The sequence below is a fragment of the Sphaerodactylus townsendi genome, linkage group LG14, assembly GCF_021028975.2.
Source record: "Sphaerodactylus townsendi isolate TG3544 linkage group LG14, MPM_Stown_v2.3, whole genome shotgun sequence".
In the NCBI taxonomy this organism is placed as follows: domain Eukaryota; kingdom Metazoa; phylum Chordata; class Lepidosauria; order Squamata; family Sphaerodactylidae; genus Sphaerodactylus; species Sphaerodactylus townsendi.
This window is the reverse complement of record NC_059438.1, coordinates 28414537-28436960: the sequence shown is the minus strand read 5'-3', so window position 1 is coordinate 28436960 and position 22424 is coordinate 28414537. Positions and strand designations below refer to the sequence as shown.

General features: G+C 43.6%; 1 protein-coding gene across 5 annotated transcripts; it reads right to left on the bottom strand.

Moving 5' to 3' along the window:
* Positions 1–344: 344 nt before the first annotated feature.
* Positions 345–22076, bottom strand: LOC125443207 (cyclic nucleotide-gated cation channel beta-1-like). 5 transcript variants are annotated; one of them, XM_048515147.1, is made up of 13 exons: positions 21926–22076; positions 17470–17603; positions 16714–16747; positions 14050–14101; positions 13112–13229; positions 12369–12405; positions 9813–9897; positions 8839–8920; positions 7323–7356; positions 4695–4839; positions 3622–3700; positions 2386–2422; positions 345–1825 (listed from the first exon to the last, which is right to left on the bottom strand). In XM_048515147.1, exons 1-13 carry the CDS (start codon positions 21978–21980, stop codon positions 1809–1811), a joined length of 909 nt encoding a protein of 302 aa, XP_048371104.1. In that variant the 5' UTR covers positions 21981–22076; the 3' UTR covers positions 345–1808. The 5 variants fall into 5 exon arrangements, with proteins under 5 accessions (XP_048371104.1, XP_048371105.1, XP_048371106.1 ...); XM_048515148.1 differs by having other exon boundaries at positions 3622–3697; XM_048515149.1 differs by having other exon boundaries at positions 9813–9899; positions 12374–12405.
* Positions 22077–22424: the final 348 nt, after the last annotated feature.

The following is a 22424-nucleotide window of genomic DNA, read 5'->3' as shown; positions in this document are numbered from 1 at the left end:
CAGCCCCTCCCAGCATGGGATTCAAATAATTTCACAACCAGTTCCGGTGGTGGGATTCAAATAATTTCACAACTGGTTGTTCACAAGCACCATTTTAACAATCGGTTCTACCGAAGTGATGAGAACCTGCTGAATCCCACCACTGACTACACCCCATTGAAGTCTCTCCCCTCCCCAAACCTACCGTCCTCATGCTCCACCTCAAAAACCTCCAAATATTCCCAACCTGGAATTGGCAACCCTAACAATTATGGATTTTGTGCTGGCATATGAATTTATCCACTTATGTTTAGCTTGCATTTCTCTTAGAGACTCAGGGCAAATTACAGAATTAGAAAAAAAAGGAACAAAGACCAGTATTTTAATACAACAAACAGTACTAAACTGGAATACAACTTGGAGAACCATAAAAATAAAACTAGCATAATACATTTAATAAAAAGGAAAATGATTTTCAGACATTGACACTACATTCCTTTTATAAATACAGCCCTCTGGAACAATTCCATCACATCACAAAGAAGGCTGCCTACAATGTCTGAGGTGTTGCTTGCTGAATACATAATATTGGACTACACAACAAGGCTGTTGTAAAGTGTTTTTCGGGGGGGGTGACTTCTTTCCAGCATTACTTCACTGGCAGGGCCCATTGCTCCATTGATAGACATTTAGACTTAAAACAAAAAAAATTAAAAGCCCTTCTGATAGGTCTGAAATGGCAAAACTGGGGTAGGGGGAAAGAATGAGAAAACCCAAGAAGAAAGTAATGCAGGGTCATCTTCTTTGCTTTCCCTGAAAAGGCAGGAGAAAAATCACACTAGTCCTGTTTTCTGAAACTGTGTGGATTCTCTGATCTGCAGTGCAGTGAGTCTGGGAGTGAAAAAAACAAGTGCAACCAAGAATCTGACTCAGAGAGAATTTAGGCGCATAAATGACCTAACTCACTTGGGCTGTAACCTTTCCAAAAAGATTAGAATATATCAAGTTTATGAAATATTGAAGCAAAGTGTGGGAGCACAGCCTGCATACTCCACAGCCTGCATACTCCAGTTTGGAAGTCAAGGAGCAGTGAAACATCCCTGCAAATGCAGTCTTGGAAAGATCCTTTGGATGACAAATGAACATATTTAGTTGCTTTACATTATGTCAGACTACTGGCCCATGAAGTTGGGCACCATCTACTTCGACAGGCAGTCTCTGCTAGAAAGAAGTCTGTCCAAATACTTACGATCCTTTAACTCAGTGGTTCTCAACCTTCCTAATGCCGCGACCCTTTAATACAGTTCCTCATGTTGTGGTGACCCCAAACCCTAACATTTATCCATTTTACAGATGGAGAACACTGATGCAGAGAGTCTTAGCTGACCCCTGTGAAAGGGTCATTCGACCCCCAAAGGAGTCACGATCCCCAGGTTGAGAACCACTGCTTTAGCTGGAGATGCCGGAAGTCGAACCTGAACACTTCATCCAAACTGTATACTCTATGCCACTGAGCCATAGTCTCTCCCAGGATATTTGGTGTGGCAGATATGGAGAAGCCCAGTGCTTGTTTATCCGTTAAACAATCTCATTTTCACCTTCCTATTTGCCACAGAAGTCACTCATTTGATACACAACTGCTCAATAAAATGGTCTCCACCACAGGTGTGGATTGCACATTAAGCCAGGATTTATTTCAGTAAGGAGTGAAAAGGGGGAAGCGTGCCAAGTCTTTTCTTTCTATTTCAACATGTGCCTTTCAGTCCAGGGAGGGTTCATTTGCTTTGTACAAGGAGAATCTCTGGAGTCTTCATTTGGTTCAGACGCACTTAAGCCCCTTTGCTTCCTGAAACCGAACAGAGAAGCGAAGTGAATGAGAGGAAGCTGTCGGGTGGGTTTTCTTCCACTTAACACTCTGAAAAGGCAAACCTCAGCCCATTAAGCATAGTACGCTGTCCTCAAGGCTCTTTGCCACACAGTGGGGTTATAGTGGGGTCTCCTTGCATTTCTCTATTTACACACGAGAAGGCACTGCACTGCCTGCTGAACTCTCCCAGGTCTTAATTCTAACTGCTTTTCTTGGTTCTCTTAACTCCGTCCATCAACTCCCTCTTAAAGGCACACATCTCATCACCTCCAGCAGTTGCAAGATTGCTGGTATTGTTAAATCCCCTTAAATTGCTATTATATCGATATTGTAACCCTTCGGGGATGGGGCGGTATAAAAGCCTAATAAAATAAATAAATAAATAAAATAACCCATTTCCAAAAATAATCCCCCCTCTAAAGGTTCTGACCCTATCTGACCTGAGCCAACAGCATAACCTTTTTCTCACATTCCCCAAAAGAAAATGCCAAGAAAGCATGCTAATGAAAGGGTGTAATGGGAAATAGCTTACAACTTACTTTCTTGCCCCGGACCCAGGCCACCAGCTTCTGAAGACTATTGGGAAGGGGGAAAAAAGGGCAAAATTAAAGTAGACACTTTGCCTCTCTCTCCTCTGAGGGCTCCAGAAAAATCTGTTGAGCCTCATAGACATCAAGGGCTTCTGCCACAGGGCAGAAAATTCAGTTACCACCCCAGCCTTACTGCAACCTCTGCAGAGACTTTGCAGCAACCCTGTCAACTGAATGCAAAAGACAATTATGGCTAAGTTCCAGGCGCGGAGCAAGGGGGAACTGCACCCGGTGCACGCGTGCGCCCCAAGTCCTGCCACGCCCATGCCTGCCCATGCCCCACCCCCTCCATGCCCCCTCCACGCCCCAGCAACACCCTCGCACAGGTGTGCACCTGGGACATCATGCCCCCTCTTGACCTATTGGCACTATGCCACTGCTAAGTTCATATATGTGACGACACAGCTAGAGTGGACTTGCAACAAATTGGAAGATAGAAGAAAGTGTGCCAGGACTGTCAATCAATTTTTGGGAGGCCTGATTTTACTGCACTCAATGTTATGTTTCCATGACTGGGCAAACTCTGCTATTTTAACCAACATGCTTAAAAGTGCTCAACTCTTCCCCATCCATGGAGAGTAGCTCTAGAAGGTGGGATGTTTTACACCAGAGATCCCCAACCTTTTGGAGTTTGTGGGTACCTTAAGAATTTTGATACAGGTACAAGCACAAAATGGCTGCCGGATGAGGTAGAGCCAATCACAAAATGTCTAGGAGTGAGGTTATGCATAACTCTGATAGCCAACTCGTCGGCATTTTTAGCAGAACCCTGTTTTACAGAATGCCTTTTAAATTAACATACCGTTTGAAAATGTTTTCTTGCATGTGTACAGCTTACCTTCAGTCATGCAGAGACAAACCTTGTTCTGTGGTGGCAGCTCATTCTGAAACAATGTTTTCAGAAATCTGAAGTCCATCAAATCTCCAAGGGTCAGTCAGAGACCCTGCAGGCCAAGAGCCCCACCAGGCTCCACTCACTTTCTAAAAGCACTCGGCAGCCCTAGGAAAGGTGCTGGTTGGCAGCACGGGGGACTCTTATTTTAGGCAGTGAAAGTAATTTCCCTGGGTGTGTCAGGCTAGCCTAAGCCCCAATGAGCCTACACACACACAAAGCTTTGTAATCACAACTGTAATCACATTAAAGTGCTACAAATGTCTTGGGGTACCCAAATCTGCTCTGCTTACCTGTTCATCTTGCTTTTCTTTGCTCGCAGGCTGTGGAATCGCTTTTTCCAGTCCGTGCATAAACCGCTTGAATATGCTGCTGGGTTAGGGGCAGAAAAGCCATAATCAGAACCATTTTTTCTTCCATTTGAGCAGGTAAACGGCAGGACTTTGAGCAGCGCTTTGGAGCACTATGAGCTGTGATGTGCTCTCTGCCCTTTCTGTGAAGAAGCTCAAGGACAGCTCAGACAATTCCGTGAGGTAATTAGTAAGAAACTGATTTTGAAAGGATTCTGCTCCTTTCACTTTGCTCGCATTTCAAATTTCTTTTAAAGGCCCACTGACTGGTGTTTCTTTCCCCCTTTCTTTCTGCTGATACCAACAGACACACCAATATAGTCCCACGGGAGCAGCACGGAGCTCTGAAGCACCAGCTACCTGACAAGCCTTCAGACAGAGAACCCGCAGTGGATTTTGGGGGGAAATTAAATCACCGGCAGAGATGGAACAACTAGTTTCAACATTGGAAATGGTAGGTAAACAATGAGGGCTCCAGACACTGCCCAATAAGGAGATAAACACTAGTCTTTATTGGCATAAAAACAATAAGGAGATGAATATCTAAAGCTGTTGGGGCGGAGGGAGGCAGAAGTAATGACCCCAAACCAACTGGCAGCTACTTTGGGCAGGTGGAGTCAGGGGGATTTTCTTGGGGCTGAGGGGGAACCAGACCCTTTTACGCCCAACCCAGCTGATCATCAGGGTCAAAACAAGCTTGGCAGCAGCTCAGGACAACAGTGTTCCCTCCAGGATGGGGCAAGTCAAGCTTGAAGTAGGACCTGAAGGCGTTCTCAAGGCAGCCATAAGGACACTGCCGCCATTTTAATTACATTTAAAAATGATGCAAGGACCCGATCCTGGTGCATGATCATTGTCTAGTCTGTATGTCAGTGGCAGGAACCAGCAGTTATTCTACATCTTGTTCAGACCCATGTATTGCATTTTCCTCAATGCCCCCAATAGGTTTTCTGTTTGTGTCCCTAAGCAGTGAAGTAGAGTTAAAATGCAGCTCAGAAGCCCGTGGGGATAATTACCTGCCTCCGTTTCCACCAAGTGTTTGAGGAAATAGCGAGACACTCATTCTAGACTGGCTGTCGGTAGAAGCCCGGTGCTGGGCCAGAGGCTTTGTTGGGGAAATTTCCTTCTGGGGCATCTCTTTACTGCTCCCTTTCATGTTGCCTGGAAAGAGGAAGAAGGGAATAACAGACAGGGTTTAGTTCATAAAAAGAGACATTTTTTTTAAAGGCTTGTGTACATGTTTTTACTATCAGGTATAATCTTGGTATCGGGAGCCACCCTTATTGCACTATTGTTGTACTTTTATTGTACTATATTTGTAATGCTGCTATGTTTTTATAGCGTCTGTAAATTGATTTTAACTTAACTTATTTATTGTGTATATTGTTGATCCTGGCCTGTTGTACACCGCCCAGAGCCCTTCAGGGGTGGGCGGTTCTAAAATCTAATATATAAATAAATAAGTCACAGCTGACATATGGCAACCCAGTACGGTTTCCAATGCAAGAGACATTGAGAGGTGGTTTGCCACTGTCTGCCTCCTTGTTACCAGCAGGAAAATAGGAAAAATATTTTCCTGAGCCTGCCACCGAACTACACTGGCTAAGGATCAGAGCAAAGAGACCAGTGTTGTCCAAAAGCCTCCACAAGTCCTGCAAAGGTTTAATGTAAGCCCCTCAGTGTTAAAGGATAAACACATGTACTTATACTTATGGGCAAGACTTTACAGATACTTATTGGCATGGCTTTCTTAAATCTAACAATAACAAAACCTTAAACTAAGTGAAGAACCTAACTAAAGTATAATCCTAAACATTTGGCAAATAATAAATCCAACACTGAGGGGCTTACATTAAACCTTAAAAGGGAAAAAGGCAAGAAGGAAACCATGTGAAATAGCACATTTGTATATACATGTTCTTTCCAGGACTTGTGGAGGCTTTTGGGCAACACTGGTCTCTTTGCTCTGATCCTTAGCCAGTGTAGTTCGGTGGCAGGCTCAGGAAAATATTTTTCCTATTTTCCTGCTGGTAACATCCTTGTCATGACCCTGGTATTCCTTGAAGGTTGCCCATTCACACACACACCAGGGCCGCCCCTGCTTAGCATCTGAGATCTGAGCAGTGGCGTACTGGCAGAAAATGGCGCCCAGGTGATTTTTCTGTCTCCCTTTCTTGGGCTAAGGCCACGCCTGTGACTCATGCTGAGTCTTACAGGGAGGAGTAAGCAAAGTTTCCCCTGAGCCTCTCATGGGGCAGTCCTGGCTTTGCCTTTTTCTTTCCGCCCACCTCTTCTTGGCTGGCTGCGAGGCTGAGTGGGCAATCCAGCAAGCCACCCAGCATTTCCCTATGGAAGCTGCTCGGCTGGACCATGGCCTGGACTTTAATCCCTGGAGGGTAAGGAAGGAGCGCATGTGGGATTTGGGCACGGGGCTTTCTGGGTTGCCAAGCAGCTATACCTGGGGCTTTTTTGGTCACTGCTATCAGATTACAGACCCAGGGGGAGGAGGGGTATGGGGGGCAATTTTCTGCCTACTACGTGATTAAATTGCCTGTGCCTAGGGAAATTAGTACCCATATGTCCCTCTGGCAGGTACGCATCTGCTGGCCAGAGTTATCCAGGAAGGACCTGCCTTGCAGCGACAAAAAAAGCCAAACCGTTGTGGTGAACACAGCCTATCTTGCCAGAATTTCTAAAATTTGGTCCACTAATCAGTTTGATCCCACATTTTCAAGGTCAACCTGCCCAACTCTCCAGTGGCATTTGGATGGTATTAAAGTGCGATTGGTTTCTTTTGTCGATTGGAGTCTGCCACTTAATTACAGGAGCTGCAAACCTCCCTCCCTTCGTTCTGTGAGAAAAGTGAGGCTCAGTTTGCCGCACGTAAAAAAGTGACAAAAACAAAGCAACTAGAGCAGCAGATAGAAAATATGACATGCAACTGAATGCAAAAATGCAAAGGTGCAAAAATGATCAATTCAGGTCCCCAAATAAGAACAACAACAAAACAACAAATTGTGGCTCCGACTGTGAAAAATAAATGGCTCTGTTAGGTCACCCAGCAGTCCCAAAGACTCCACCTATGGAAACCACCAGTCTGGCTTCTCTCAGAGAGGGAATCTGATGCGTGGTTTCTGCTGCTGATATTAGAAGGAGGCAGGAGCTCACAGAGTAGTAGGTGTTTCTGGCACTGTGATCAGAAACTTGCTCAGATACAAATCACACTGCAAGATGAAAGAGCTTTACAAAGATGGGTGATGCCGCAGTTGTCGCTGCGTACGCTGCTAGTTTGATCCAGCATCTAATGTGGAGAAACACAAGGCCTGCTTTACAGCCATGAGGATATCTTTTACCAGCAGCTTCTCCACACCACATTGCATCTCCAAATATGTTCATTTACAGGAAAAGCACAGTTTAATAATATTTTGCAATTCTGTTTGCTATATGAGCTTCCAAATCCAGTTTTACAATCCGAAAATGTGCTCTCCTCCCACAACAGCAGTGCTTTTCTGCTGGACAGTTGCACCTAGTGGTTCAGTGATTCCTGAGTAGACCCCGCAGTCTGGAAAGGCTGGATATCAGCATCAGTCCAGGAAAAGACAACCTTCTGTTGCCTCAGCCCCACATGCCTGGTGGTCACTCACCCTGATCTGCTGTACGATCCTCTGGGGTTGCTTCCTTGTTGCAGAAATCCAGAGAGAACAAGAAAAAAATGAGATCCTGAATCCTGTTATCCCTAACACTCCTGTACTTTGGCCAGAAACAGCCCTCAAACCTCAGAATGACAAACACAGCATTCAGGCTCTTAGCTCCGCAGTGGGGCTGTAGTGTGGTCTCTTCACATTTCTGTATACACATGAGAAGCCATTCACTGCCTGTCCCACAGCTGCTTGTTGAAGTCCCAACAGGCCTCTGCTTTTCCTGGTTCTCTTAACATTGCCCTTCACCTCCCTCTTAAAGGCACAGATCTCATCACATCTGGTAGTTACAAGATAAAGGACTTTGTTAAAGCCCTTTAAGTCACAGTTATACTGATATATCTGTGATTGCAGTTTTAGAATCATAGACTTGGAAGAGACCACAAGGGCCATCAAGTCCAACCCCCTGCCATGCAGGAACACACAATCAAAGCACTCCTGACAGATGGCCATCCAGCCTCTATTTAAAAACCTCCAAGGGAGGAGATTCCACCACTCTTCGAGGCAATGAATTCCACTGTCCAACAGCCCTTACTGTCAGGAAGTTTTTCCTGATGTTTAGGTAGAATCTCTTTTCCTTCTCATTGAACCCATTATTCCTGGTCCTAGCCTCTGGAGCAGCAGAAGACAAGCTTGCTCCTTCACCAACATGACATCCCTTCAAATATCTAAACATGGCTATCATGTTCCCCCTTAACCTTCGCTTCTCCAGACTAAACATCCCCAGCTACCTAAGTCTCTCTTGGAAGGGCATGAATTCCAGATCTTTTACCATTTTGGTTGCCCTCCTCTGGACATGATCCAGCTTGTCAATATCCTTCTTGAATTGCAGTGCCCAAAACTGAATATTGATATTGTAGCCCGCCTACCCCCAACCCCACACCTGGACCACACTCTGTGTGAAGAATGGAAACAAGTCCTAGAATTGATGTCTCTCTCCCTACCTCCACACTCACATACACACACACTTTCACTTCCTGGTTTTCAAATGCAATAAAATACATTGATTTTGCAGTTCTTCTCTGTTTATATTGCCATATCAATATAATAAATAACAAAAACAGAATAACTCTGAAAATTGGGAAGGGGAGAGGTGTACACGAGGGAAGGGCTGGTGGTGGGTAGAGGGAAGATGTCTGGAGCAAAGCTGTGCTCACTGGCAAATTGAAGAAAATTAAAGTCGCACTTAGTGGTGCTGCTTGGCGCAGGGAGAATGGAAATTTAAAGTGGGGTTCAGGGAAATACATCCACACAAGAAATCTTGTTGCGATGAACATTCGCCCCTGCTGTGCAGCAGACTCTTGGTGCATAATGGGTCCATAAAAATATTGTGTTGAATTTAAAGGGCCAGTACATAGTGAACCTCGGCTGGTCCTAATTTTACTTCCCTTATAAATGGATCCATTGCCTGTGCTTGATTTTCTTGTTCTCAGAACACTATTTGCTGATCTTCTGCACTTACCACAGTCTTTTTCACATTTTCCGGCTGAGGTACGATTTTTTCAAACCCTTCCATGAACCGAGTGAACACTTTTTTTGCACCACTTGAAAAAAAAATGAGATAGGGAAATACTGTTATTGCTATTGTTCAACTCCTTCGAGATCAGCATGGAAAGTGGTAGTGTGAAACTTATCTTTTAATTTGTATTTTTCCAAGTGTAAATATGAAAAGAAACCCTTGGAGAAGACAACCACTAACATCTTACTTCTTCTGCCTAAGGCCTGCTCTGTGGTCAAGGTAGGGGAGCATGACGCTGAGGCTAACCAGAAATCATGTCCCAAAGTGCAGACACAGGGAAGATGGTACATTGGCAGCCTCTCCTGCTATAAGCAAAAATGCACAATATGTACAACACAAGTTGGGACATGGGTGCCCAACCCAACTTGTAGACACATGTACAATTGAGACAACTCTCGTTCAAAGTGCTTTGTTTAACTCAGAAGCACCGTGAAGCGAAGGAGGGCTTTTATTTATTTGTATATATGATTCTTAACCTGCCCTTTCTTTACGAAGTCAGGGTCAGGGCGACTGACAACAGGGTTCACCAATTTAAAATTACATGTTTAAACAATGAAAACTCTCATTAGATAACATAAAATGGTCCCCCTCACATACAATGGGAAGGCCAATCAAGAAGAAAAGGAGAGGACAACTAAACCACTAATAAGGAGCAATAGAATGCTTTGAAGGACAGTTCCCTCAATCCTATATATGACTACAAGGTGGGCTAGAGTGGGGTCTGCAACCTGCGGCTCTCCAGATGTTCGTGGACTACCAATCCCATCAGCCCCTGCCAGCATGGCCAATTGAGTGTCTACTAGACACTCACATTGCATATTTTGGGCCTAGGTAGAAATCATCAAAACTTTGTTTATTGTACTTTTAGGATCCAGGTGCAAGCAAGCTTCAGAAATACTGAATGTGTTCTGACTTACGTTTTTTCTGGGGCACCGTTATCTGAGCTGGTCTGGAGTTCTCCCTCCCCACCACTGGGGTCACTTGTCTCTGGAACTGAAGGAGCTGTCGAGTGAGATTCTTGTCAGTAGCTCATAGGAACAGAACAGATTTGGGTTTACTATATAGTTAATTCCTTGCTAATGTGAGCGTAGAATTTGGCCACCCTTCCAAAGTTCCTCCACATATAAAGTAATGACACACACACACACCCTGCTGCCAGCCATGGGACAGAATGGTTTCTGACGGGTGGTGTCAGAGGTGGGATTCAGCAGGTTTGCACCACTTCGGCAGAACCGGTTGTTAAAACAGTGCTTTTAAACAACCAGTTGTTAAATTATTTGAATCCCAACACTGGGTGGTGTAGTTTGAGAGAAGCAAAGCGCCACGCAGGTAGAAGTTTTGCGATATGCCCAATCTTTCTTAGAAGAGGGTTTGAAACTCTATCGTACAGTCATACCAGCGTGTCAGATGGAATACTACAAGCACTACGTTTCGCAAGAGGAGGCTATACTGTCTGTATTGTCACAAGAACAAAATACCGAAGCATCAAGACAAGGCAAGATGCCGGCAGCTTTTTCATTCCATCTTGCCTAATTCCTCCCCATAATACAGCCCCAGTCCCACACAGTCCCATGAGTGCCCCCCACAAGCATAGCCTTTTGGGGTAGTCAGAGGGAATCCCACTTTCTTTTCTCACCGGCAAAAAAGCTAGTTGGATCTAAGGCATAAAAAACCCAATGAATTAAGCATCCAAACAGAAGAGCTTGAAATAATTAGCTTTTCAAATTCCACAGGAAACCGTGTATCTTGTCAAGCACCACTAGAGATAAAACCTCGGCTCCAATGTATCTGGAATCAGATTGTTTTTACACTTTGCAGCCTCATGGAGAATTGCTCTTCTAAAGGCAATTGACCATCAATCAAAATAAAATCCTATTAGCCTATTTAGACCACGTGATTCCTAGTTCTTGTACTGCTGGTGCCAAAGGATGTCAGAGAAAAGTGAATGACTGGGAACTCGGTCAGTGCTGGACTAAATTTATTTGCCTGCGGTTTCCAAACAGATTACTCACTTGAAATGGCATGAAGGATATAGCTCATAGTGAGGAATGTTATCAGGTTAGTAGTCCCACGAACAACCTCGAGAATAATTTTTTTAAGCGTTGAGGGGGTTTTAACTGGTTATGTTGAAAAGTAAAGATTACATATAGAAATCAAAGTTTACTTTTTTGAGTTCTTGGGGAATGCTTAACATGTACGTGGCTGTCACAGTGATTTAGGTCACAATTTTTATTATATTTACACTCTGATTTTCTCCCTAACAAAGACCTTAAGTGTCTTCCTGTATTACTCCCCTCTCCTCCATTTTATTTTCATAGCAACCACCTTGTGAGGAATATGAGGCTGACAGACACTGACTAGCCCAAAGTCACCCAGCAAGCTTCCGTGAGACTGCAGATCTGAACCTTCCGCACATGCAGAATAATGCACTTTCAATCCACTTTCAATGCACTTTGCAGCTGGATTTTACTGTGCGGAATAGCAAAATCCACTTGCAAACAATAGTGAAAGTGGATTGAAAGTGTATTATTCTGCATGTGAAGAAGGGGCCTTAGTCTGACACTTTAAACCACTAAGATGCTTTAAGCACCCCATAGATTTGTTGCAGATGGTCTTCCTCTGTTTCCGTTCTTTCCCAGTCTTGCTTTGATATGTTTCGGGGGGGGGGGGGGGGTTAAAAATCACAGTCTAAGCACGTTTACATGCTCTGTGAACAGAAAGGCATACATTATTGAATCTCCCTCCTACATCTGTGTCACAACTGCAGGAGTAAATGAGCTCCAGAAGCAGGAAAATTTATTTTTAAAAACTTAAGCCTGGCCGGCAACCCTATTCATTTTTATAACATCCAGCCACATGCAGAGTTCTGGTGAACTCAACAGCTTGAACATTATTTTGTGTCATTTTGGTTGCTCCTAATGAAATGTATCACTTGGACTCTTGTTCTGAAATGTTCTTCAGACCAGTGTCCAGTCAAGTATATTCATGGTCCAAGACCAGCACAAGATAAAATAAGCATAACATGTAAAAGACAGCAATTCAGTAAGAGTAAGGTACACATTAAAACAATAAACACCAGTAAAGGTTGTGATGGGTTTTCCGGGCTGTGTGGCCGTGGTCTGGTGGATTTTCTTGTTCCTAACGTTTTGCCTGCATCTGTGGCTGGCATCTTCAGAGGTGTTTCAAAGTCTGTTACTGTCACGGCCACACAGCCCGGAAAACCCACCACAACCAGTTGAATCTGGTCGTGAAAGCCTTCGACAATACCAGTAAAGGTGTCCAATTGAATTAACCAGGGACATCCTAATTCTGCTTGAAATGAGGCCAGTGTTTGCTTCCACTAACTAGAGCAGAGAGAAGCAGATAGACAAGGAAGCAGAAGCAGATAGAGACAAGGAGAATATTGAGGCATCATGTCCAGATACACATATGAACATGCACAAACAGGGAGCATACAGGCATCAATGTTTTACCCTGTCTGTCTTCATACTCCACATTCGGGGCATCTGTCTGCAAACAGATCAAAAGAAAAGGAACTAAGCATGAAACAATAATTCCACTCTTGGCTAAAACAACAAGCTATTCAGCACAGGAACTACATATCCTTTTTCCTGTTGGGGAAATGCTATATATCACTGAAAGAGTGGCTCTTTTAAAAAACGCTGATGAGAAATGGAAACTGTGTTTTCTTTTGAGGCTGAATTGATTATATAAGAATAATAATAGTAAGAATATTAATTCATTATTGATTAAGATATAAGTCACTGCTTTAAGACACCGATTGACGTTTTGGAATTAAAGGTTAGAAGGTAACGAATTTTAAAACTCTGTAATATTCTCTCTGAATGACATTAGTCTTGTAATTTTAAGATCCAGTGTGTTAGAGTTAATATATATGTAGTTTATGGGTAACTGTATTTTCTTTTTTCTCTTTCTATATTTTCTCTTTTTTAAATTATATTTGAGAACATTAATAAAAATAGTATTTTTTGAAAAGCTATGGACACTGAAAGGGTTTTGTTAACCAAACATATACAAACACTATAATTTGTTTCAATGACTATATTGCATAAAAAGAGTTTTCTTGCTGTATAATAAATCTGTTACCGAAAGGCTTTTAAAATAAAGTCAAAAACACACCCAGATATTAAATTATGAAAAAGGAGCAATGAAAACAAGTGGAAATGCCCCCACCAAATCCCCCCCCCCCCTTCACCTGGCTACAGGCATCCGAGGTCTTCACTTCTGCCTGGAGCATGGTGGCAGGCTGTAATGGCTGTGGCATGGCTTTCCCCAGGCCCTGAGACAGCCAGGTGAGAACCTTTTGTCCAGATCTGCAAAGAAGTGGGGGAAAGGTCAGAACAAAAACAGATGTATTTCTTCCAGACATAAAAAGAACTCTCTTTGAAGCTCTTTCCCCACCCTGCTTTGCCTGCTGAATCTCACCCAATTCCCCGCCTTGTTATGGTCACTGTCCCATATAACTTTTGTCCCCATGGGTTCTGTGATTCCTGGAGTAGCTTTTCCAGTGATTAGATATGACCCCCCCCCCTTCTGCAAATAGAAAACCTAGCAAGATCTATTTCAACCTAAAGAAGGCATTTTCAATCTATTGTATGCAACTGAAAAGCATACATAAATTTCCATTCCCTGTTCTCTCCTGGATTACCTTAATTCAAACACTGAATTCAGGATCTAAAACAGACCTCCAAGTGGCATTATTAGAGGGCCTTGACATGTAAACCCGTGATGTGGCGCAGATAATATTCTGCCTCACGTATATGAATATATGGTAGTCTGTTCATCTATAAGTGTTAAGACTGTTGTGCTGCAAATCAAGGGCTAAATGGGGGATAAGAAGTATGAACAGTTCCCAGTATTTGTCCATTTTCCAGGCTGGGACCTGGTGCTTTTGCCTTCTTGTGCTAACGTGATTCAAATTTTGCTACCATCTGTGAATCCTTTAAACCGTTTATTTAAATTCAAATTGGAGAATTCCCTGGAAAACCTACAGGCCACCAAGCTCCCCAAGAGAGGAGGAGCGGTAGAGAAATTTAATAAAGTTTTAAAAAATAATTAAATAAATAAACCCGAGACCAAAGAAAGACCTCAGATAGAAAGAATGCATATAGTTAAAGGAGTAAGAGACTGCACCTTTCTGTTGGCAATGCTGGAGCAGGAGCTACGACTTCTTTTTTTTCTGAACCTAAGCAGAGATAAAGCAAAGCTTTCAGTTATGCAGTAGGTGAACTATTCAGTTGTCGCTTCTCTCCTCTTCAGATCTTGCCACCAGGGTCAGATGAGAAACTGCTTGTCTCGACTCTTGCATGAAAACTGCTCTACAAAACACTTGCCTGTTCCTCTGAGCCAGGGGTAGGGAACCTGCGGTTCTCCAGATGTTCAGGAACTACAATTCCCATCAGCCTCTGTCAGCATGGTCAATTGGCCATGCTGGTAGGGGCTGATGGGAATTGTAGTTCCTGAACATCTGGAGAGCCGCAGGTTCCCTACCCCTGCTCTGAGCTGATAAAAGACAACCCCTTTACCAAATGGATCTACTCTACAACAGACATAATGGATTTTTTTTTCTGCCACACATTCACATGCATCGTATCCAGGGCTTTATCCAGTGCTTCCACATGCTTCCCCACATGGTTGGGTAGCTGTCTATATTACTAACGCTCTAGCAAGGAATACATGGCTCCTTCCACACATGCAGAATTATGCACTTTCAAATTGCTTTCAATGCTCTTTGAAGCTGTGCGGAATAGCAAAATCCACTTTGCAAACAGTTGTGAAAGTGGTTTGAAAACGCATTATTCTGCGTGTGCGGAAGGGGCCCATGATTGTCCACCTTGAAGCCCCAGCCTCATGGCTTGAAGCCTCTTTGAAGGACAGCTGGTCTTTCCTGCTTTTACTTCACAATTTTCAGATGCAACAAATATCTCGCATCTCTAGTACTTGAAAAAGTTTAAATACTTGCTGTTCTTACTGAGGTTTTTTACCATTTCAGTCAGGGATTGATGAGGAGCAGAGTACATTCGTATGAACATTTGCACTGTTTCACATTATATAAACAGAATACATAAAGGATGTGTGTCACATTTTCCACATAGTAATCCATTTTCACCCTTTGCAATGCCAACTGGTGGCTGAATAGCAGAACACAAAATGAAAAGCTCTTCTTTGGAAAGCATGATTGGGATACTAGATGTTTTAACTTTTCCCATGTATTGATACCTTCAGCTATTAAGCATTTGGCCTCTTAGTTTAGGGTTCTACTTCCCAAGTGGCTCAGTTTATTGGATTCTTTCTCTAGGCACCGGGATTGCTGGCGTTTCAAACTGCACAGGAACCTCTACCCGCACAAACGGTATGTCACCAATAAAAGAGCACTCCAAGCTGCTAAGCAACCCTAAGGTAACTGGCTCCCATGTAATAGGACTCCCAGAACAAAGAAAAAAATCTTCCGTATCCTTAGGTTTCTTAAATAAGAGAGTGAAAGACCTAACAGTAAATTATACTCTTCGTAGAAGTGGCTCAGATTGGGTCAACTGATGGGGTTTGGGAGTTACCGTACCTTCTTTTCAGAGAGAGCCAGTGTGATATAATAGTTAAGAGCAGGTGGATTCTAATCTGGAGAACTGAATTTGATTCCTCACTCCTCCGCCTGAGTGGCAGAGGCTTATCTGGTGAACCAGATGTGTTTTCGCACTCCTACATTCCTGCCGGGTGACCTTGTGCTAGTCACAGTTCTTCGGAACTCTCTCAGCCCCACCTACCTCACAAGAAGGTGTCTGTTGTGGGGAGAGGAAGGGAAAGGAGCTTGTAAGCCACCTTGAGTCTCCTTACAGGAGAGAAAGGTGGGATGTAAATCCAAACTCCTCCTTCCTCTTCTTCTTCTCCTTCTTTATGCACATACCAGATAGTGGTAAGACTGAGAGTGGGTTTCGCTCATCCATGCCATTTGCCAGACCTGAAACAACCCTTGGGAGCTTCTATTGGCTCCACTCAGAAAGATCACCCTTCATTCACATGCAACTCATCACTACGTGTTAAGTTTCACCACTGAGGCAAATAGTAGCTCCCTGTGGCCATTTCATGTCAGCAAAACAATGAGGCCGAATAAGGTCCCAGCTCCCTCTTTCTACATACCACAGTCCCAATCTTAATCAGGCTTGCACACATTTGGGAAGGAAAGAACTCCAAAGATGCATCTGTTGACCCAGCCTAGGGACATAGCTGGAAAAGTGCAATATGTAGTTCGGTCCTCAGCCATTCTGGAGAAGGACAGGTGGGTGAGGTTTATTCATACTTCCACATCATAAAGATAGGAATCTCCAACCAAAGACATGAAAGAGGGAAGAGGCCCCACAAGCTCTGGGAATTGCTTGTGCTTCCTTGGGGAACAGGGTGCAGCTTTCAGATTTAGAAGTTTGAAACTGCACAGTGACCCATCCCACATCTCTGGTCCCTACCGCTGTATCTCTGCGACCTACTTCCATTTCCATTTTAACAGGCACATGTGAGCATACAAGATGGCAGCCAATAGTCAGTTCTAGGGAGCAAACACAGTGAGGGGAGATGAAGCGTCAGTGGCAAGGAGAAAACCGCACAATCTGCAGCACTTAACACTGCAAAGGCTAAGACCACGAGCAACCCAGAAAAATCCTAAAGTTGCAAATGGTCTTGGGGAAGCTTCTGACTGAAAAAAGTGGCAAGAGGAGAAGCTAGCAGAGCCAGCCCTGGGCACCTCAAAACGAGGGTTTTACATTCATTAGCATGTACCTTGCCCACACCCTTTCTTTGAAATCTTACCTGCTGCCGGATGGCTAGAATGTCCTTCCAATGGCTTTCGGGGTTCAAAGAAAAAAAGAAGACAAAACACATCACAGGAAAACTCATTGAGTTAAATGGAATCAACTTAGATCTGGAAGAGGATTGTCTTCAAACAACTTCCCCCAAGCAAATCGCTCTAAATCATTCTACCCAAGTTCAGCAATTCAGTTCCCAAAGCTTCCACCTACTTAAACACACCGTTTTAACAACAGAATTTGTTCTCCGCGGGCATCATCTTTGGAACTTACTCAACAGCTGTTGTCCCCATAAAACAGGAAGGGATGATTTCCTTAAGAACCAATTTTATGATAATCTAAAGCAACAAACCATGCCAGCCGAAAGACCTCTTCTCTGTCAAGTAGGTGTAGACTTATTTATCTCATGTCTAGTAGCCTTTCTTGCAGAAATCTCATGGTAGGTTACAAACATTAAAAACAATGCAATAAAAATATAACTACAGCTTTCGAAAGCCAGCAAGAATACATATGTATCTTTTATTTTACACATTGTTATGTTTATTGTATGCACTGTTTTTTTTATAGAATTTATGGTTTTTATTACTTTGTTTTTGATTTTTAAATTACATCTCAAAAATTTAATTAAAAACACCCTGGAAAAGGTCAGGCTTGTTTTTAACAAGTTGTCCAGCTGCCAAAAGCAACTCCAAACAATGCCCAGGTGATGATCCAGAGCCCAGTGAAATAGCACTCAGGTGCTTTGGACTGGTTCACTGACCTGCTGAGCATGTCCAGACTTGGTTTCTTTTGCTTTTGATTCAGGCTTGGCATCTTTCTCCACGACCACTGGCACAGAAGAGTTTACAGGAGGCTGTGGCACCACTTTCTCAATCCAACCAAGCATCCTGCCACCTGCAAAAAGCAGAATTTAATCATAGATTAATGCCAAAAATGAATCCATTGGCAGAACAGAATTAGAAACTGCAAAACTGGAGATCGCTGACAACATATATAATGCTTGTATTGATTTGGGTTTTGGTGTGTTTGTTTAACAATGTCGTATTTTTCCGCATAACTGAGAAATCCCCCAAGTAGGTAGATACCCTTTCCTTGCCTGAGGGTGGGTCTGTACAGTTTTCATCATCCACACAGACGTAGCAACTGCAGGGGTGAGAATGGTAGCATTGACACTTACAATCTTGTTGCTAGATTGTTTTGCACAGATATAATTAGGGCAATTTTTTCACTGTGAACTTGGAGGTGTTCAGACAGTGGGGGGGGCTACAATATGGCCCATCAGAAATCCCTAATGCTGCTCAGTTTGGCTGCACACTTATGGGATAAGCTGGGCCATTCTGCCAGTACTCCTCATCCGAGGATTTCTGGCTGGCTGAACTTGGGTCCATGACATCATCTGAATGAACGTTCCAGGACTTCAAACACATCTTTAATTCTCTGATGTTCTTTGGTCTGCATATCCAGCCCAGCAGCAATTTCACTCCAAGGCAGAAGTAATAACTTCTCATTTCTATAGGATACTAGTGGTACCCGGCCATGCTTTGCTGTGGGTTATTAGGTGAAATGGGAAAGGAACAGTAGCAGCAAATCAATTGCAGAGGCCAGCAGTACGTGCTCATGGAAACGCACAGCCTGATACTGTGTGATGTCATTGATGTGTGTGATCGCATTCCTTGGGGGGGGGGGAATGGAAAGGCACCCCTCCCACACGTCTGGGCTGGCTGGTCACGATCCTTTATCTGGGAGAAAGGTTGGTTGGTGGCAATGGGTGTCGCTTCTGAGTAAACCCTCTGAGGGGCGCGACTCAGCCATTCAAAGTATGTCACTGTTGCTTTACCAAGCTTACTCCTGAGTAACGCGTGCCTGGTTTTCTGAACTGTAACTTCAGTATTCACGGAATCTAGGCTGGCTGGGCCCTCCCTCTCCTCCCTTGCATGCCACCCCTCACTCTCTCCCCTCCCTCACTTCTCTTCCCTTGCATGCCTCCCCCTCCGTCTCTTCCCTCTCCCTCCCTCCAGCTGTCTTTTACATTCAAGGTTGTTCAATATGGGTGTGGAATATAAGTGAGGAAGTAGTTAAGTGGTGGTGGGATGTGAGGGAGGGCAGAGTGAGGAGTGTGAGGATGAGCTGAATTTGTATGAGAGTATGTGTGTTGTGTGTACGGCAACGTGTGTATGTGTTTCACTTCCACTCGAGTTATTACCTACTAGCAGGGCACCCGTGCTTCGCTACACATACTTCATCACAGGCTCTCTATGAATTTCGGGGCGACATTCAACATACTTCTTTACAGCCTGTTTGTGAACTTTGGGGTGACATGCAACATATTTCCTCACAGCCTATTTGTGGACTGCTGGGTTTGTTTTCGCATATTTTGCAGCAGCTTCCTGTAGTTGTCTTTTTCTAATGCAATGTGTTATTTCTCTCTTTCACCTGGTGGGCCCCAAAAGATGTCATGTGGAAGCAGCCGTTGTATTTTCGGGATGCAGAAAGGAAGTGTTCTGCCATTGGATGCTGATGAGTGAGAAGGCTGTGAAGAGGTTCAGGGTAGGGTTGAAGGGCAGGGAGCTGGACTGTACCGCCACTGCAGCACATTCCTGGGGACTCATCCCGCCACTTCAGAGCACAACACCAAGCACAGGGTGATTGGAGGCCAAGAGCAGTAAACTTGTCTGCACAGTAATCAATCTGATGCCTATATGCAAAACCCGACAAATGTTTAGTAGTCCAAGGTGATAGTGAGGTTTGTAATCTGTTTTGATTGTATTTGGCTGTAGCAGTGTTGTTAACGTGAGCATGGGTGGAGGAGTACTTTTTCACAGCCTGCCTGTTAATTTCGGGGTGACATTCAGCATGCTTTTTTGCAGCCTGTTTGTTGAAGCTGGTGGTGTTTAACTGTCACCCTTAGAATGTTCGTGCAGCATGTCTGTGCACTGAGGGGCTGGTTTGCCCTTAGAATGTTTGCGCAGATGGCCAGAGATGAGCAGTTAAAACAGTAAATGTGTAATAACTCGAGTAAAACTGAATATTTTGAAAAATCCTTTCTTAGTGAGCACTTAAACCACATAATGAACCAGTGTGCCAAATTTCAACTTTGTAAGTTCAGTGGTTTTTGAGTTCTGTTGATGAGTAAGTCAGTGAGTCAGTGAGTGGTATTTCGTGTTTATATATATAGATGTACTGTTTTCACTGCTCATATGTGGCCATCTGAGTGAACATTCTAAGGGCACGAACATTCTAAGGGTGACAGTTACACACAGCCAGCTGCATGTCCTTCACCATGGAGTGCCAGGAAAAAGGCGTTTTACCTGGGCCAGGTGTGAAATTTCAGGTATGTGATCATCTAAAAACACTCTTGCCTGGCTGACTACAGTGGCTGGGAATTTTCAGAGGAATTGGCCCAGCAGTTCCTGTGCTAGACCATCAGGAACAGACCCACGGTTTACTTTTTATAAATATAGAACCGTGGTGGTGAACCTATGGCACTCCAGATGTTCATGGACTACAATTCCCATCAGCCCCTGCCAGCATGGCAGAAGATATAGATATAGAAGATATAGATGTGGGGAGCTGATTCTAGCAAGACACCCCAATCATATACTTAGCAGAGTAAAACAGAAGAGGCAGATTCTCAGTTGCTTTTTATATATAAGTTTACTAAGTATAAGGAAGGGTCACATGGAGATAAAATAAGAAATCCTTTCTTTCCTGTAACTTGCCTATGCATTTGGTGACTATGAATTTGGTTACCTCTTGCTAACTATGTGCTGTTCTACTGTCTCAGCACATGGCTCCACTTCTCTCATATGTTTTTCAAAGAAAGAAACAAAGTTAACTTTATAACTTCTGATGTGCATGCTCACTAACATGTGAGCAATGGCTATCTGACAGATCAATAAGCTAATCAATAGATCAGGTCATAAACAGTTACTTCAGCAACTTGTTTACATACAAACAGTTAACTCTTTTGTGACTGAGCTGTGACAGATACTTGCAAAATCCCAACAATTTCCAGCTCTTAACACACCAACTTTGTTCATTTAAAAGAACTATTTCTTGGACACATTCCCAATACCAATACATGCATTGTTTTAAGTTACCCATGAGGCTTTCTATATTGTAGACATACACAAACCCCTGTCCAAATGCAAGCTTGTTAGAAATTATTAATCAGCACAAACATTACAAAGCATAATATTAATTACATAGAAAGTGCAACAAATAGAACTGTGGAAATATGGACACAAACGCCAGGCTTACTGTAAAGAATAAAGAAGTGGGGGAAAGGAATTATCACCCCAGTCCCCCAAATGACATGGTTTAACAAGCTGCGCAAAAACAATACCACAGCGCAGTCAATCAAATCTATCTGAAGGCACATTCTGGAATTTAGAGGGCGCCATAAAAAATGACCCATTTTGAGCATCAACAGAATAAGGCCCCCAAATGAGGAGAGAAGCCTAAACAAGGCCTCTTGAGTAGGTGTTGCTTAAGATATGGCTGGTCAAAACCATTCACTTTTTCTAAAAGCATTAAAGAAATGAAACGTATGAAACATGCGTAAAATCTCTGAACATGGAGGGAGCAACTGCTAAGATCTGGGTTGCGGCTCACAAAGGTGACTCCATGCTATATGCCAAGTCTATGCCTCAAAATCTTAGCAGCCCTGTGGTATCCTATGTCCATTGCTGAGGAATCCATATTTGAAGTTTAAAAAAAAATGCACCATTCAAGATGGTGTACACCAGCAAGCACCCCCCTCTCAAGGAAGGGCATATTTAATAATGCGCAAGTTTGGTGCCTCTCAATTTTCACATATCCACACAGAAAACTTTGAATGGCAATGCGGAGTCCTCCTCCCACTGTAGAAACGTGCACCTGTGCAGTTTTCCCTCTAGACAATGACTGAGCTAGTATCATCAGGCCACCATCCCCAGCTCTACTGTTCAAGCTCAGAAACACATTTTCCATGTTCAGCCTGCACGACCCTCCATCTTAAACACGCATTCCCTCCAGCCTCAGACTGCCTCCTCTTATATCAACTGCAATATCAGAAACCATTAAAACAAAGCCAACCTCCCCCCACCCCCACAAAGCAGCTCATTTATCCTGCCACCATTTTAAGAGCCTATTATTACCAATGCCTGCTGCTTAGAAACTTGGAAATATTCTCTTAATAACACACTCAGATCCAGCCTGCCAAGCATGAAACTTACCAGCCATCTTCCAATCACCCACAGGTCCTTCTCTTGTCATAAAACGTTCTCCCATTCAAAGGAGGCCAGAGAGAGCGGCAAGACCAACAAAATATCTCACTGGATACTTTATCATGTATTGAGGATGCTACTTAAAAGTCCTTGACTTCCTTGCTACAATACAATCCTCTCAGAGGCTTGGGGAGGGATTAGTTGATAACACAGTATGTAAATTGGATTAACAAGGCACAGTTGCTTTACAATGCAGGAGTAAAGCGCTGCTCCTAAAATTTACAGGCAACTACCGGTAGGTGTACACAACCCTGGAGTATGGGTGGGGGGCTCAGCTGGCAGGAGCGCAGCAGTCGCTAGCTGTGAGGAAAGCATTTGTGTGTCAACAGCTGACATTAAAAGAATATACTGAACATTCACAAATTACTTCCCAAGGCCATTAGGAACAGTTTCTTCTCAGTTAGGGGCCATCCGATGTTGCCAGAGACCAGGTGAGTTCATAGTGCTG